Source organism: Pelodiscus sinensis, chromosome 1 (assembly GCF_049634645.1).
Source record: "Pelodiscus sinensis isolate JC-2024 chromosome 1, ASM4963464v1, whole genome shotgun sequence".
Lineage (NCBI taxonomy): Eukaryota > Metazoa > Chordata > Testudines > Trionychidae > Pelodiscus > Pelodiscus sinensis.
In genome coordinates, this window is record NC_134711.1 from 89,321,710 (window position 1) to 89,338,587 (window position 16,878).

Genomic DNA, 16,878 nt, shown 5'->3' on the forward strand with positions numbered 1-16,878 from the left:
GCTAGTTGCTTTAGGGCAAAGTTATTCTGTGCCAAAGCTGTGGGAAGCTAGACAAAGGTGGACCATGGCTCATGTCCCTTTGCATCTTGTGCCTGCTATCACCAATGTGAGGACTAGGCCCGGGGGGTTAACTGGTAAGGGGCTGGCGCGTGGCTAAGCAAACTAAACCGTGCATAGGTTTGCCTGAGCCTCTAGCTATACAGCTGAGGCAGGGTCCAGTTTTAGGGGCATTCAGCCTCCATAGCTTGTGGCTAAGGCTGGCTGGTTGCTGGCACAGGTTTATTTGCACCTAGGTACCAGTCCACTGCAGCAGCATCGTCCTACACCAGGCTCCAGCTTACACCAGGCTCTAATGGCAGCATGTTGCTGGCATGTAAAATTAATGGCAGAGGGATTTTTTAAATGATGGGCTCAGGGAAGCTGACAGGTGTGGAAGAGCAGATGATTTGGACAGCCACAGTCCTGGGGGGAGGATTGTTAAAGTGGATGTCCAGAGATAATGTACAGGCAGGAAGAGAGAGACAAATGAAAAAGTCCCATTCAGTTATAGCACATGAAGATGGGAAACTATTGGAAGTAGTGTTGTGGCCATGTGAGGCCCACGCGCTTAGATAGACAAGGTGAGCAAGGTAAACAGCTTTGTGAACTTGGTGAGAGCCAAGCTTTCAAGATACCTAAAAGCCTGTCTTTCGCCAACAGTTTGGAACAGTTGCTATAAGAGGCGTGATTAAAAAAACTGGGACTTCTCAGTCTTTTTTCCAAGATGTATAGGGGAATACAGTAGTGGTCTATAAAATCATGAATATTATGGAGAAAGTGAGTTATTTACCCCTTAACAAAATACAAAACCCGGAGGGGGTGGAGGTCACTCAATTAACATATAGCAGGTTTCAAACAAGAAAAAAAAAGTACTTCACACAAGATGTGGCACTTGACATGGGAGAATGGGAAGAGAAAAAAATGTAACCAGCGTAAAAAAATTTAGATAAATTCATGGACGCTAGGTAGCTCAATAGCTATTAGCCAAGATGGCCAGGCACACAATGCTTGGTGGCCCTAGCCTCCCTGGGGCGATAAATTGCCCGAGTCCAGGGGTGGGGAACCTGGATACGGCCCCTGCTGCTATGGGCCCCCCCCACCACCATTGGGGAGCCCACGTTGGTACTCCAGGTCCCCACTGTCCCTTTGTGGGCTTGGAGCATGCAAAGTCTACAAGTCTGGTCCTCCCACCAGTCTGGTGTGGGAGTTGGGGGCTATGTCAGTGAGGGCTTGCTTTGGGGTTGGTTGGTTGGTTGGTTGATTTTTTTGCTTCTCTTTGCAGCCCCCTCCCACCACCTGATTTTTCTGTGGGTCAGCAGCCCCAGACCCGAAAAAGCTTCCCCACCCCTTTCCTAGTCTCTTCACTCCTGAAGCAGCTGGGACAAGCCAATATCAGAAGACAGGATTCTGGGCTTGATGAACCATTGAGTTGACCCCTATAACTGTTAAGTCCAACCACTCCCCAGAGGCTGCTGGTTGAGTCTCATCCCCTGCCTTTCGGGCTCTACCAAGGTGTGCTGACGGCCAACTGGTGCCCTGGCGCAGCACCTGTCTGTGTTCTCTCCCCAGTTCCAAATTCTATCTAACTAGGTGTTCTTGCATGCCAGTCATCTAACGACAGAAGAGCAACACGACAATATGCAACTGCTTCAATGGGTGCTTTATTAGTCCAGCAAACAAAAGTGCCACAGAGGAAAGGCAGAGCTGTGCCTTGTTGGTCGCCATGCCAGGCAGGAGCTGAGCTGGACAAGACATCACGGCTACGTCTACACTGGCAGCTTCTTGTGCAAGAATTCTTTTGGGGAAGAATTCTTGTGCAAAATCTCTTCCAGAAGAGAGCGTCTACACTGGCATGTTCTTTTGCACAAGAGCATCCATGCCAGTGTAGACCCTCTCTTGCGCAAGAAAGCTCTGATGGCCATGTTAACCATAGGGGTTTCTTGCGCAAGAAATTAATCTTGCCTGTCTACACTGGCCTCTTGCGCAAGAACAGTTGCGCAAAAGGGCTTATTCCTGAGTGGGAGCATCAGAGTTCTGGCGCAAGAAGCCCTGATTTCATACATAAGAACATCAGTTTACTTATGCAAGAACACGCGGCCAGTGTAGACAGGCAGCAAGTTTTTGCATAAGAGCAGCCACTTTTGCGCAAGATCACGCCAGTGTAGACACAGCCCCCTTCTTTCTGAAGGGAGGAGGGAAGGGCAAGGAGAAAAAGACTAGGACTTTGCCTGTAGACAAAGGATGAGGTTTGTCTAAAGATTATTAGGGATGAAATAAACTGATGAGGCTACATCTTGCTGGTCTGCCCCACACGATTTCAGAGTGCTGCCCCCAATTGCTTTGTGGCCCTGAGCAAGCCACTCACCCTGTCTGCCTCAGTTTCCCCATTTGTCAAATGGCTATTGATTCAGTTTCCCCCTTTGTTAAATGGGAGGGAGGAAGGAAGAATATTCTGTAGGTGCTTTGAAAGTGGAATGTGCTACAAAGGCTCTGCACCTCTTCACCTAGGAGATTATTCCACAGCCTCCTACAGCTTGTAGACTGGGGCAAGTCCCAAGCAATCGAATGTGGAGTAGTCTGGAAGATGCTCAAAATGCTGTTCAAGCATGAGATTGAAAAGTGTGGGGCCAAGCTCCTTTCAGGCCAATCCCCAGCAGGGAGATGCAGTGAGGAGACCAGAGCAAGGTCCAGTGTTCTGCAGGGCCCCTCCAACTGCATGAGTAGAACCCTGCATGGATACAGAATTGATATTCACAACTCTGGATGCGGATACCCACAGCTATAAGAAGCCTTGGATGAAAGGCTGCTCATTCTGAGTGTGCAGCTTAGGGGAACCCTTCAAACTACACAATGGAAAACAAAACAAGATTATTTTTAACTTGAAAGCATTTAAACAGTCCCATCCCCCTTCCCACACCTGCCAGCCTGCCTTTATTTTGGACAAAATGGAACATTCAAAAACCTGCACCAAGGCAGTGGGCAGGTAAGGCAGGGTAAATGCAACCAACAAATAACAGCTCTGAATGTCTTGCTTGGCTGGGAATTCACAACGTCTATGACGGGTTTCAGCAAAAACAATGAGGAGACCAGTGGCACCTCAAAGACTAATGATGTTACTGAGTTGAAGCTCACAAAAGCTTATGCCATAAAAAACTATTAGGCTTCAAGTTGCCACTGGATTTGTTTATCCTCCATCATGTCAGGGTTATAGAGGCATTGACTGACCTGAGCCCTGTACTACACCAGAAATACAATTCCTTCCTTTCTCCCCACAGTGTGTAGCGCCTGGCTCCCCTCCCCAGCCTTTCACATGGGCTAGGCAGGGCTAGTGCAAATTCCTTCTCTTCTTCTGTGGCTCCCTATGGCTTTCACTGGGCCTCAGCTGTGGTCAAACTTGAGCTGCAAACATTTTATCTTCTTTGCTCCTCCAGATTCTTCCTATATCTCTCTCCCTCCTCCCACCCCACGTTCATGTCTAAGGCTTCGTGTACACTGCAGCTTTTTGTGGCAAAAAAATATGCTAATGCAGGACTCACAATCTCATTAGATTGTCTGCCGGTTGTTTTTGCGCTAGGGGGTTTTGCGCAAAGCCAAGCAGTATGGAATTTTTTTGCACAAAAATCCTGTTTTGCGTATGAGCCTTATGCCTCTCCCCGGGTTTTTGCACAAAAAAGTCCACACTGCTTGTTTTTGCGCAAAACCCCCTAGCACAAAAACAAATGGCAGAAAATATGCTAATGAGATATAACTCATGCAAATGAGTGTCTCATTAGCATATTTTGTCGCTAAAAGCTGCAGTGTAGATGAAGCCTAAGGGTGTAAAACTACATGCCAAAGCAGAAACTACTTTTGGGGTGGGATTGGTAGAAGTGGCAAACAATCCTCCAGGCAACAGCAGGGGAGCTCCAAAACTACCTTCTCCTGAGATTTCCAGTCCAGCTTTGCTATAAATAGCAACCCTCAGCCATGCAGAGGTTGCCTGTCAAATGGAAACTAGTCACTGACTCTGCCTTTCTATATCACCCTGCAGGTAGAAGGCACATGGCTTTGTGAATCACAGGGGGATCACAGTGGAGATCCAACTCATCAAAGCTATTTAGATGAGACTGTGCATTGTTCTCCCTTGGGAGTCTCTGTAAGGAACAAGGCTGCACTAGCTGCAGTGGGGTTGGACTGGGATGGATAAAGGGCCTTAAGCCACAGGCTTTTCTCATCTCAGCTTTCTATGGCTCTGCTTTGCTGTCCCCGTCAGTCACAAGAGGCAGTTACAGGACTGTCGAGTCCCTGGGTGAGTGGCAGACCCATCCTGCTCTGTTGCAGGATGTTGCGTGGGGCAGTTAGAATCACAGAGTCACATACGTGGGTGTGGACATGAGTCTGGGTGGGGCACGCACGGTGCCGTCTACCTTCTCCTCTGGGCACTGGCTGGCAGCGGTCATATAACCGTGCCGGTCCTCGTCCTCCATGCTTTCGTCTACTGGGTGCATGGTCATCTTGGCTGGCTTGCTGCTCCTGCAATGGGGGCGTGACTCATCTTCATCATAGTAGCGCTGGAATTGGATCGGCCGTGTCCGCAGCCTGTAAGTGACAGCCAGGGCCAGTGCCGCCAGGCCTAACAGAGCAACAGCGACACCAATACCTACGGCCGAGTGGCTGTGGCCGAGTGGGGCGTGCACAGGCTGTGCATCATGAGGAAGGCCGGCTGTGTGCGCGGCTATGCACTGCCGGGCAGCAGGGGTCTGGCACTCGGGAAGATTTTCATTCTGGGGGATGATGCAGACTCTGTACTCAGTCCCTGCATGGAGTTCATGGAGTGTCACCTCTGTCAATCCCCCCATCACCCGCAGCACCTGCTCACCCCAGTCAGACGTGTACCGCACCTCAAACTGGTCATGCTCACTGGAGAACGACCAGCTAACTACCAGGGAGCTGTCGCCTTTGGACCTGATGCTGACACTGCTGATGTGGTCGGCCAAGCATGGATCCCATTTCTCCAGCACACGGTGATGAGAGGTAGCTAGGTGCACGGTGAAGCTAGTGATCCTTGTAGTGGGCTGGGTGGTGGAGGTCGTGGTGGTAACTGTGGTAGCAAACCCAGGGAGAGGTCTGTCTCTGGGCGGAGCTGTGGCCATAGGTATATTCGAGTTCTCAGAGGGGCTGAGGGTGGTGGGGTCCATCCCAAAAGGTGGGCAAGTCAGCTTCTGTAACTGGACAGGGGAGAAAAGAAACCTACATCAGATGCAACACTGGCAAGGAGAACTCCTCCCCACTGACAGGCAGAGGCTTCTGGGAGGGAACAGGCCAGCCATCCTGCACCCTGATCTAAAACAGCGGTGAGAGATTATTTTGGGGGGGGTTAGGACAGGAAGTGGAAAATGCCTGATCTAGTTAAAATTGTAGCGGGATGCTCAGACTGGAAGAATATAAATGAATCAGCTGAGAACTGTTCCCAGGTACCAAGCTAATACCTCTGATACAAACTGCTGGGGGAGGGAGGTGTCTTTTATGGGCAAGAATGTCAGAGTGGCTCTGTTTTTGGGTGACTACGTGTCTCAGAACCAGAACTGACTCAGTTTCCAGGATCCATCCCTACCTACCAGCAGCATTTTGGCCCATTTTTTGCAAACTACTCTGATCCCCTGAGGAGACCAGCAGCCAACTGAGCTGCAAAAATTGACCGGAGGCTGAATGGCTGTGGCCCAGTTTCCCCCCAGGCTGAGGCAGATAGCAGAAGAGACATCTGTGCGTGGCAGGTAAATGGACGGAGAGGTGTGAGTTGAAAGCAGAGTCCCAGCTGAGCCTGAGCATGACAGGGGATGAAGAAGGATATGGCAGAGAGAGGAAGTGAGAGACAAGAATTGTAGAATAGTAAAACTGGAAGGAGCCAAGAGAGGTCATTCATAACAGAACCAAGCACCATCTTGTCCCGGACAGATGTTTGCCTAATCTGCTCTTAAATATCTCCAGTGATGGAGATTCCACAACCTCCCTAAGGCAATTTATTCCAGTGCTTAACCAGTTGGGAAGTTTTTCCTAATGTCCAACCTACACCTCCCTTGCTGCAATTTAAGCCCATTGCTTCTTACCCTATCCTCAGACGTTAAGGAGAATAATTTTTTTCTCTCCTCTTTGTAACATCCGTTTAGGTCTTGCAAGCTGTTATCAGTTCCTCTTTCATTCTCAGTCTTCTCTTTTCCAGACTAAACAAACCCAGTTCTTTCAATCTTTCCTTATAGGTCACATTTTCTAGACCTTTAATCATTCTTGTTCTTCTCTTGACCTCCTCCAATTTCTCCACATCTTTCCTGCAATGTGGTGCCCAGAACTGGGCACAATACTCCAGTCGAAGCCTAATCAGTGCAGAGTAGAGTGGAAGAATGACTTTTTGTGTCTTGCTCACAACATTCCTGTTAATGCATCCTGGAACGATGTTTGCTTTTTTTTTGGCAATTGTCAAACTGTTAACTCATATTTAGCTTGTGGTCCACTATGACCCCTAGATCTCTTTCTGCTGTACTCCTTCCTAGAAAGTTCCTTCCCATTCTGTATGTGTGAAACTGATTCTTCCTTCCTAAGTGGAGCATTTTGCTTTTGTCCTTATTAAAATTCATCCTATTTACCTCAGATCATTTCTCCAGTTTGTCCAGATCATTTTGAATTATGACCCTATACTCCAGAGCAGCTGCAAAGCTCCTAGTTAGGTATCATCCACAAACTTTATAAGTGTACTCTTGATACCATTATCTAAATCAGGGGTCTCCAAACTACGGCCCGGGGGCCGGATGCGGCCCGCGAGGCCCTCTCATCCGGCCCGTGGAGACCTTTTTGGATTCAAAGGCAGAAGAAGTGAGATTGTTTCAAAACCCATTTGAAGCAGATGTGGCCAGTTGCCCAGATGAACTGCAGCTGGAAGTCATTGAGTTGCAAGCAAATGACCTCCTTAGGGACAAGTTCAAAATAGGACTGGTGGGTTTTTACCAGTTTTTGCCCAAGGAAGACTTTCCTAATGTCAAAACTTTTGCATCAAGGTACCTTTCAATCTTTGGAACAACATACCTGTGTGAACAAACATTTTCAAGAATGAAATACGTGAAGAACAATTTGAGAACAAACTTGTCCGATGATAATCTCAGGTCACTGTTGATGTTAGGGACAACAAATCTAAAGCCAGAAATGTCTGCTATTTTGGCATCCAGGAAACAATTTCACCATTCACACTAATACAGGTGTTCATGTGTAGTGTATGAATGTGTTATTAAATAATAACTGAATAAAATAATATTAAATACATAATTAAAAACAACATCCATGTTTTGATTGTTTTTTATTTGGACCTCAAGTGTGTAGTCGGCCCCCGAACTGCTGTTTGATAGTTAATGCAGCCCTCGGGCTGAAAAGTTTGGAGACCCCTGATCTAAATCATTGAAGAAGATATTGAATAGAAGCAGTCCCATAACTTATTCCTGTGGAACCCCTCTTGTTATGCCCTTCTAGCATGACTGTGAACCATTGATAACTACTCTCTGGGAATGGTTATCCAACCAGTTACGCACCCACCTTATAGCTGTCCCATCTTGGTTGTATTTCCCTAGTTTATCAATGAGACGGTCATGCAAGACTGTATCAAAAGCTTTAGCAAAGTCTAGATATACCACAACTACCACTTCCCGCCTATTTTCTACAAGGCTAGTTATCCTATCAAAAAAAGCTATCAGATTGGTTTGACAAACCCATTCTGACTGTTACTTATCACCTTATTATCTTCTAGCTGTTTGCATCCATTCCTTAATTATTTGCTCCCCAGCCTTCTCAGCTGGTCAGAGAATTGGTCAGCTGGGCAGCCACACCACAGCTGCATGGCTCCAGCCTTCCCCGATGACTGGGCAATTATGTGGCCTCAGCTTTCCCTGCTCACATGAGCGTGGTGAGCAGGGACACCCCAGCCTGTTTGGGAAGGCAGTCCCCTCCTTTGCCTATATTACCTGCCACCTGTGTCGAGCTTGTATTTTAACAATTCTATTATTTTTATTCACACCTCACATACTGTGGGAACTGGAGCCTGCCAAAAACTGCAGCCTGCTCTACATACTGACTTCCAGCACCTTCTGCACTGACCTCTGCAGTCACACCCTAACCCAGAAGCCCCAGCTGCTCCCCACAAGAGCTAGGGTAGGCAGGGGGAGAGGAGGAGGAGAGGAGGACTGAGCAGAGGGGAAAGGAAGGAAATGAAGAGTGTGCATCTGCTTCTTTCTTCCTTCACCAGCTGCCAAACCCACCCCCTGTATGCACCTTCCTGCCCCCTATAATTCCCCAACCATGAAACACATTAATGCCAGGCCTGCCTGTTAACACACACCTGTTGCTTTCTGGATTTCCTGTGACCACCCCTAGCCTCCATAAAAAAGTGCTACCTCCCATCTTGCAGCACTATGGGGGCTGGGCTCCTCAGGAGCTGGCTCACAGCACACATGGTCAGGGAGCTGCTATCAGCTACAATCAGAAGAGACCTTTTTCAGCAATGCGGAAGGGGCCCGTGTTTTCAAGTCAAAGGACCAAGTTTCGGCTCCCTGGGGAATGGGGTCTGTTATCTGCAGCACATGGTACTGCCTGCGTCCCATCCCATACTGGCCAGGCCTCACCCTGCTGTGATGAGATCTGCAAAGGCACCAGTCACATCACTCGCTTCCCTTTTAAAGTATTGGTGCCATGAGCAGCACTACCAGCCCTTGGGGCGAAAGGGGGATAGATTTGGCCTGGAAATCCTGGGTGCCCTGGCCCCAGGCCAGTTGCATGTACTCAAAGCACAGGCCGTTACCTCTACATCCGCCAGGAGCTGTCCCTGCAGCACCGCCGGGGAGCTGCACACCACGGGGCTGCGATCTTTCCGGAGCACCTTCCTCTGCCAGGTGCGCAGCCAGATCAGGTTGCAGTCACAGCGCCACTTGTTCCCAGTCAGATAGAGCGCAGAGAGCCCCTTCAGGGGGAACAGAGACGGGAGCGACTCCAGGCTGTTGTTCCTCAGGCTCAGCAGCTCCAGCGAGCGCAGCCTGGTGAAAGCTAAGGAGGTGACCTGCTCCAGGGCCAGGCTGTCCAGGTACAGCTGGCGTAGGGAGCGAAGCCTCCTCCCAAAGGAGAGAGACGTTAGCTTCTGGATGGGGTTACCGCTCAGCTGCAGGGTGGCGAGCATGGGAGAGGCGCGGATGGCCGCAGGCACGCTGGCCAGCTGGTTCCTGTCTAGGCTGAGGGCCCGCAGGCTGCCTGGGAGGGCTCTGCTGGACACGTTGGTGATCTGGTTCGCGCTCAGGTAGAGCCGACGCAGCCGAAGGGGGCCGTGAAGGGCTTGGTCAGAGAGCTCCAGCAGTAGGTTGTAACTCAGGTCCAGGACACTGAGCTGCTTCAGGGAAGAGAGCACACCTGGGGTGGGGGGAGAGAGAGATCCGCCCCCTCGAGGTCAAGCCAGTAGCAAATGTTCTGCGCTTCGATAATCTCTGGCCATTTACCCTCCCCCCCCAGCCCTGAGTTACTCCCTCCCGTTTTCCCCTGGGTAGAAGGAAGGGCTGACTTTGTATCATGGAGACGCAGGACCCTTCGATGGCAGTTCTGGCCCACATCCTGTCAGCAGTGTGAGGCCTTCTGCTTGGACAGGGCTTTAATAGAGAAGAGGTGTGGGGCTGAGAATGCTGGTGCTCAAATAGCCAGCTCAGAGTGGTGCTGGGGGGTCTATCCCCGGGGCTTTTTACCTCACCAGATGACTGGACCCCTTCTTCAAGAGTCTGCTTGGCCTTACGTACCCCTAGGTTTCACCTCACTTAAAAACTCCCTGGGTGTGTCTAGACTGCATCCCTTTTCCGTAAAAGGGACACAAATTAGACACATCGCAATTGCAAATGAAGCAGGGATTTAAATCCCCCCCACTTCATTTGCATAAAAATGGCTGCTGCTTTTTTCCGGCTCAGAGCTTTGCCGGAAAAAAGCGCCAGTGTAGACGTGGATCTTTCGGAAAATAAAGCCTTTTCCGAAAGATCCCTTATTCCTTTTTTTAAGAATAAGATCCCTTATTTTAAGAGGAATAAGGGATCTTTCGGAAAAGGCTTTATTTTCTGAAAGATCTGCGTCTACACTGGCTCTTTTTTCCAGCAAAGCTCCGAGCCGGAAAAAAGCGGCAGCCATTTTTATGCAAATGAAGCGGGGGGGATTTAAATCCCTGCTTCATTTGCAATTGCGATGTGTCTAATTTGCATCCCTTTAACGGAAAAGGGATGCAGTCTAGACACAGCCCCAGATTATAAAACCAGTTGTAAAAATACAAGTATATCACGGCTACACGATCAGCGTATAGGATATGGGGCAGTATCAACAAGTCATATCACATTTTAGTTTCACTGAGTCTGCGAATGATTTTTACGTAGCTGGTGGTAAAACTCAGCCCTATGGCTGAGAGCCACTGGCCTACCCACCCAGAAATACCTGGCGGGAGGTGAGTAATCTGGTTGTGATCCAAGTGGAGGAAGATCAGATTTGTCAGGTTCTGAAAGACGCCGTCTGGGAGCTGCTCCAGGAGGTTGTTGTCCAGGTGGAGATGGTACAGAGTCTTGACACCTGTAAAAGCCCCTGGCTCAATCTGGCAGATGCCGCTGCTGCCGAGGTAAAGGCTGCTGATCTCATTCAGTTCTGGGAAGAAGCCTGCAGACAGGGTGCTGAACTGGTTGTGCTGCAGGTCGAGCTCCACCGTGGCATTGGGAATGCCAAGGGGCAGAGAGGAAAGGCTGGCATTGGAGCACCGCACAAACCACTGGGAGAAGAAGCAGGAGCAGTTCTCAGGGCACTGGGCACTGCCTGGGAACTGTGTGGTGGCCAGGACTGGAATCCACAGCAGAACAAGGACCATAATCCAGAGCCTCGACATAGCGTCTCTCTGTGCAATATAAAAGGCAGGCTGCGAGTGAAACGGATGCATACGCGTTGTAAAAGGGCTGGGAACAGGCTAGATCCCATCTCATCCACACCTCCCTGAAACTGTTATTCCCCATGCTATAGTTTCCAGGGAATTTGTCCACACCCATGACCCTCAAAGGTCTATTCCACAGCCCAGCAATTCTCCTCCCCATTAGGAGATATAAGATAATGCAGCCAAAATGTTCCCATCAGTCTAGGTTTAATCAGCCTTTGACTCAATGGAAACAGTTCTTAGCCCTTCTGTTTTGCCCTCAAACAGTGTACATGCTCGTCAGCTCACTCGGCTTTGGCTGAGCTAAAGGAACGTTGTTATCTTTCCTCAGGTCACTTCCTGTAGGTCACATGGCTCATCTGCTACCAGCTGCTTGTGACGGTGTCCTGTGTGGGTCCTGACCTCAGCGCAGGGGGCTGCATGACATGACCTCTCAAGCTCCCTGCTAGCCTTGCATTTCCTTGTGGCAGACCCCCATAGGGACAAAGAAATTGCTGTCACCAGATCAGCCCGCTGCTCCATCCTGTTTGGTATCCTGCCTCCAGATGTGGCCAGGACCAGATGTTTCCAGTGCCACAGTCTAAGCTAAGGACACACTGCACTGTGGCAGCAGGTGCTACCGTGTCTTAGACTCAAGGGGTACGCCTACACTAGCTCGTTAGTTCAAGCTAGGTACGCAAATGAGGGCAAGCGGAGTTGCAAATGAAGCCCGGGATTTAAATATCCCAGGCTTCATTTGCATGTTCCCGGGCGCCACGATTTAAAAATCCCCCTTAGTCCGAACTCCGTGCCTGCAGCTACACGCGGCACGGAGTAGGTAGTTCGAATTAAATATCCTAATTCGAACTACCGTTACTCCACTATTAGGATCTTTAATTCAAACTATCTACTCCGTGCCGCGTGTAGCCACAGGCACGGAGTTCGGACTAAGGGGAATTTTTAAATGGCGGCGCCCGGGAACATGCAAATGAAGCCCGGGATATTTAAATCCCAGGCTTCATTTGCAACTCCGCTTGCCCTCATTACCCTACCTAGCTTGAACTAACGAGCTAGTGTAGACGTACCCACAGACTTTAAGGCCAGAAGGGACCATCATGCAAATTGTAGCCACAGAATCTCACCCAGCCACTCCTGCGCCAGATCCCTCACCTCCAGCTGAGTTACTCACGTCCTCAAGTCATGATTTAATGATTTCGAGTTCCAGAGGATCCACCATTTACACTAATTTAAACCTGCAAGTAACTGATCCCCCTTCTTGCAGAAGAAGGTGAAAATCCCCCAAGGTGCCTGCCAACTACATCTGGGGAAAAATACCTTCCTGACCCCAAATATGGGGATCAATTAGTCTCTGAGCATAAGGGCAAGGCCCACCAACCAGACACCTGGGCAAGAATCCTCTAGAGCCCTCCCCTTCTAGTGTTCTAGTCGTGGGGGATACTTACAATGGCAGATGCAGCCGGGCCACACACCAGTGTAGGTGGTGTTATCAGACCATTCCCTTCACAAACTTATCAAACTCAGTGGGGAAACAAGGTAGGTTTTGTGCCCCCACTGCTCCCCTCAGAAGGCTGCCCAAGAACTTCACTCCTCTGATGGTTAGAAACCTACACCTAATTTCAAGCTAAGCTCGTTGCTGGCCAGTTTATATCCATTTGGGCTTGTGCCAGCATTGGTCCTTAACTTGCATAGCTCCTCTTTGTCCCTGGTGTGTGTCCCTCTGATGCACTTATACAGAGCAATCATCTCTCCCCTCGGTTTTTATTTGGTCGGGCCAAACAAGCCACGCTCTATGAGTCTCCTCTCCAAAGGTAACTTTTCTGTTCCATGAATCATCCTAGTAGCTCCTTGCTGCACCTGCTCCAGTTTGCAATCATCGGGTTTTTAGAAATGGAGAGCACTGCACGCACTGCCCAGCTGAGGTCTCGGTGCTTTGTATAATGGTACTAACACTTCTCTGTTCGTACCTCATGCACCATAAGGCTGCATTGGCCTTTTTCTCAGCCACATTGCACTGTGGCTCATACTCACCTTGTGATCAGTCAATACTCCCAGGCCATCTCCTCCTCTGCCATTTTTTCTTAAAACGTTTTGGATAGGAGCTGGTCACCTCACTGCCCCAAGGATCAATGCTGTGCCACACAGCAGACCTGAATTTGACTCCTACTCTCTGGTCCCCTGCTGCTTGAACAAGTTATTACCCTGCCAGGAGGAAGAGCCATGGCTGACTCCCTGTTGCCCGGAGCTTTCCCAGTGGATCCTGCTGTGCCAGAGAGGAGACTCAAATTTCATTCAGGTTCCCCAGAATTGGGCAGACCAGAGGGCTTTCCAGAAATCGCAGCGGCCAAGACTTCCTGCTCAAGGCTCCCACTGTGGGAGAGCAGGGAATTAGGGTTCTTACCTAAGATGATATTTTGTTCCAAATGTTCGGAGGGTTTCCAGTGGTCTGGAATAATGTCCAGGTCTGGCTTTGGCTGGCAATGGATTTTCAACACTTCCTATCAATGTCCTCCTTCCTGCCAGGGTGACATGACAACATGGTGAAAGAGGAACATGATCATTCAGATCAGTTGCACCGTTGGGAAGCTTCATCTTTTGCTGTTCTGCCTTCCTTTATTCTCTTCTCCTCACCCCATTCTGCTCCATGCGCCTGTGCCTTTTGATTTCCAGGCCAGTCTATTTTTCCTCCTCTCCCCCACCCTCTGGACTCCCTCCAGCCCCCAGAGTGAGAGACTTGGGCAGCGTCAAACAGTATCTATACCTACAGGAAGGTATCAGCTTTACACTCCCAAAGCTTCTGTCCCCAATGTGTCTCTGACTGCTCCTGTTGCTTCCCTCCCTGTTCTCATGGCCCTGGTCTCGCTCCCTGTCCTCCTCCATGGCAGAGGAGACATGCCCCCATCTCCTCCTCAATCAAGTCTGTGTAGCCCAGAGCCCACGGATAGCACAGGAACGGCCAAGAGCCCGAGCTTCCTCCTTTTGTTCACTCACACAAACCAGAGTGGTAGAAAAACACTGACACTGTGATCTGGCCGGCAGGAAATGCAGCCCTGCAGTCTCCTGTCCACCCCTTCCCCCTCTGGGTTAAGTTTTGCCTACAGCCCAGGGAACCTATGCTGTAAACATGGCTGCTTCTAGCTGTATAGCTCTATGTCCCAGCTGCGGCCCGGTTCAGCCTTGCTGATCCCTGCAGAGTCACTGCCACTAGCAGAGAAGGTGGATTCTGCACTGTCAGCTCAGCCCTGCCTGGCAGAATCCCTCTCCCTGGTGGAGATGACGGGAAGCACAGTAACACCCAGAGCCCCTGGGTGCTGAGGGAGGAGCTGGTACAGGTTGAACCTCCCTAGTCCAGGACCCTCGGGACCTGACCGGTGCTGAAGCAGAGATTTTGCCGAACCACAGGAGGTCAATATTGTCTAGCAGCATTACCAACACTTCCACTGCTTACTGGGCTCTTAGAAGACATTTAGGGGTAAATCAGAGATAAATACCAGCAGAACACTGAGAGCCAGGACTAATAAGTGGGCATCTGACTAACTAAAATCACGCCAGACCATGGAGGTTGCCGGACCACAGTGCCGGATTAGAGAGGTTCAACCTGTAGAACCATTATCATGGCTGGAGTTGGAAACTGAACACACTGGAGCTAGAGGTCCCTGGATGAGGGAACAAGCAGGGGACCTCCAGCTGATGTTCCTGATCAAGTCACTTCTGTATTGGCTGCACCATTAAAGAGTCCCTGGCATCAGCAATACAGTCCTCCAAGAACTGGGGGTCTGAGATGAGCACCCCTCTGCGCAGCCCTTACTTAGCTGCTTGAACCGATGGGACATGGAAGCCCTCGGATGCTCATCTCACACCCTGTGATGGGGCTCTAGATGCACAGCCAGGACAGAGCAGATTCGTAAGCACAGCTGCAGTGCTCCAGATGCCAGATTCTGGTGTTAGTCGCACCAGCACAAGTCACGCCATTCACGTCTGTGGAGTTGCTCTGGACTCACACCAGTATCACTGAGACCCAGGCCCTGTGGGATACATGCCCTGTGCTTTGCAGTAATGGCCTTGACCCACAAGACTTGATGATGGTGCAAATTACCACCCCAGCTTGTTCTGTGCCCATTTTATTTAGCATAAAGCAAAAAGACCCTACCTAAAAGAAGCCGCTGTTCTCGACTGCAGGTGCTCTCCTGAGCCCGAGTGATGGCTGGGCCACTGGGGTGCTCAGTTAATGCAGAGGGGAAAACAGAGCTCCCTCCCACCCCCTAGCACTCCTGCTCCTCCTCAGCTGGTGCAGGGAGATTTCCCCCCCTTTCCCTTTCCATATACTGTCACTACGCTTGCGCGCCTGTAGGGTTCTGCCCTGTCCCAGGGCATCTAGCTGCAGACACTTCCTCACCCCCTCTAGGTGCCTGAGTGGGGCAGTGCAGTTAGTGGGCAGCAGCCCCCTGCCCTGCCAAGCCCAAAACAAGAAAAAGAAGCGTCTCTGGCTACTCTTGCAGCCCTCCCTACGCAAGGCTCAGCATCACTCCTGGCATTGGCTGCTGCCACCTGTGCTATACAGGTGCTGAGGGAAGGCAGCGTTTGCTCAGTCCTAGGGGCCACGCTGGGAACACGATGAAAAACAAAAAAGCCCCCAATACCCACTTTCTATTTCATTCCCAGGGCCCTGCGTGCAGCTCCCCGGGATGAGGGAACCAGCACAGGCAACAGTCAAGGGAGCCCTGAGGCCAGCAGGAGAGGGGCCCCACCCTGCACTCCTGCCAGGCGCCCAGAGGCACTCAACGTTCCACTGCCCCAAGGTGTCACTGTTCTGGGTATACAGCACAGCCAGCTCTAAAGCAGCCGCTCTGCCTCTCTTCACTGTGTGCCTTACCCAGCAGTGGGAGCCTCTGCCCTCTCCAGTCAACCTTCCATTCCCCACTCTCTGCATGCCTCTCTCCTCCCCTCCCAGCACCTCTCCCCATCTACTCCCTCCTACCAATCCCCACTCCCCCCATCTGTCTGTATCAGTGCGCGTTTATCTTGCTTTCTGTTATTTCTACTCCAATCCACCTGAAGAAGTGGGTTTTGCCCATGAAAGCTCATGAGTCTCTATATTTTGGTTAGTCTCTAAGGTGCCGTGGGACCACTCATTGGTTATTAATAATAGTGTAGGAATGGCCTCCTTTGGGGCTGCAGATTTGTGCTCCCAACTAGCTTACACAGAGCAGCGATGTCACTTGCTTTCTGCTGGGGGTGATTGCTCCATGTTTGCAAAATAATCCATTTGCAGCAGCTATTTCCAGAGGCACAGCATTTCTCATCTCCACCCTGCCCCCCCGGGATCCCCTTACCCCCACACTGACAGACACCCAACATCACGGTCTGTCACCGGTGCTTTCCATCTCCCTTACCTGGCCTGAGAGACGGCTCTACTGGGGGGGTATTTGCTGCCCGGCTCCAGAGTGCTTTAGCTCTTCTCCAAACACCCCATGTGCTACTGCTGCTGCCAGGGAAATGATTGTCCTGGTGACTCTTCCCTCTTTCAGCTTGAATGCCTCCAACACCCCGCATAACCTGATGGCGGAAGTGGTGCTAGGACATGAGTTGTTTCCTCCTATTGTCTGCAGGGAGAAAGGATACAGATGAGCGGGAGAAAGTAGAGGCAGCAAAAAAATACAGCCACGGATTTTGGAACCAAGCATGCGTTAGTGTTTGGAACACCTGAGCCTGGCCAGCCTTTTTGCCCCTCTCTGCTTTAGGACATGAGCCAGTTTTGAGAACCATTTTCTTACTTGGCTCCTTCACTTGGCGCTAGAGCAAATGAGAATGTGATTAGCAGGCCTGTGCCGATCACCGAACTGGGTCCAATGGCTGATTCCAGAAGCATATTTGCCCAAGAGACAGCTTCCCCT

General features: G+C 50.4%; 1 protein-coding gene across 3 annotated transcripts; it reads right to left on the reverse strand.

Moving 5' to 3' along the window:
• Window positions 1–1,681: 1,681 nt before the first annotated feature.
• LOC102452389 (uncharacterized) lies at window positions 1,682–16,540 on the reverse strand. Of its 3 annotated transcripts, none has more exons than XM_075936239.1 (5): window positions 16,378–16,540; window positions 13,386–13,500; window positions 10,507–10,975; window positions 8,855–9,453; window positions 1,682–5,246 (listed from the first exon to the last, which is right to left on the reverse strand). In XM_075936239.1, exons 3-5 carry the CDS (start codon window positions 10,943–10,945, stop codon window positions 4,383–4,385), a joined length of 1,902 nt encoding a protein of 633 aa, XP_075792354.1. In that variant the 5' UTR covers window positions 10,946–10,975; window positions 13,386–13,500; window positions 16,378–16,540; the 3' UTR covers window positions 1,682–4,382. The 3 variants fall into 3 exon arrangements, with proteins under 3 accessions (XP_075792354.1, XP_006124019.2, XP_006124020.2); XM_006123957.4 differs by having other exon boundaries at window positions 10,507–10,954; window positions 16,378–16,539; XM_006123958.4 differs by lacking the exon at window positions 13,386–13,500 and having other exon boundaries at window positions 10,507–10,954.
• Between the last annotated feature and the right edge of the window lie 338 nt (window positions 16,541–16,878).

Bases quoted from the DNA above. Each gene is read 5' to 3' on its own strand.
- LOC102452389 (XM_006123958.4), bottom strand. From the start codon at position 10,945: ATGTCGAGGCTCTGGATTATGGTCCTTGTTCTGCTGTGGATTCCAGTC. The intron at 9,454-10,506 runs GTATTTCTGGGT...CCCCCACCCCAG, and splicing joins GATTACTCACCTCCCGCCAG to GTGTGCTCTCTTCCCTGAAG. The intron at 5,247-8,854 runs GTAACGGCCTGT...TCCCCTGTCCAG, and splicing joins AGCTCCTGGCGGATGTAGAG to TTACAGAAGCTGACTTGCCC.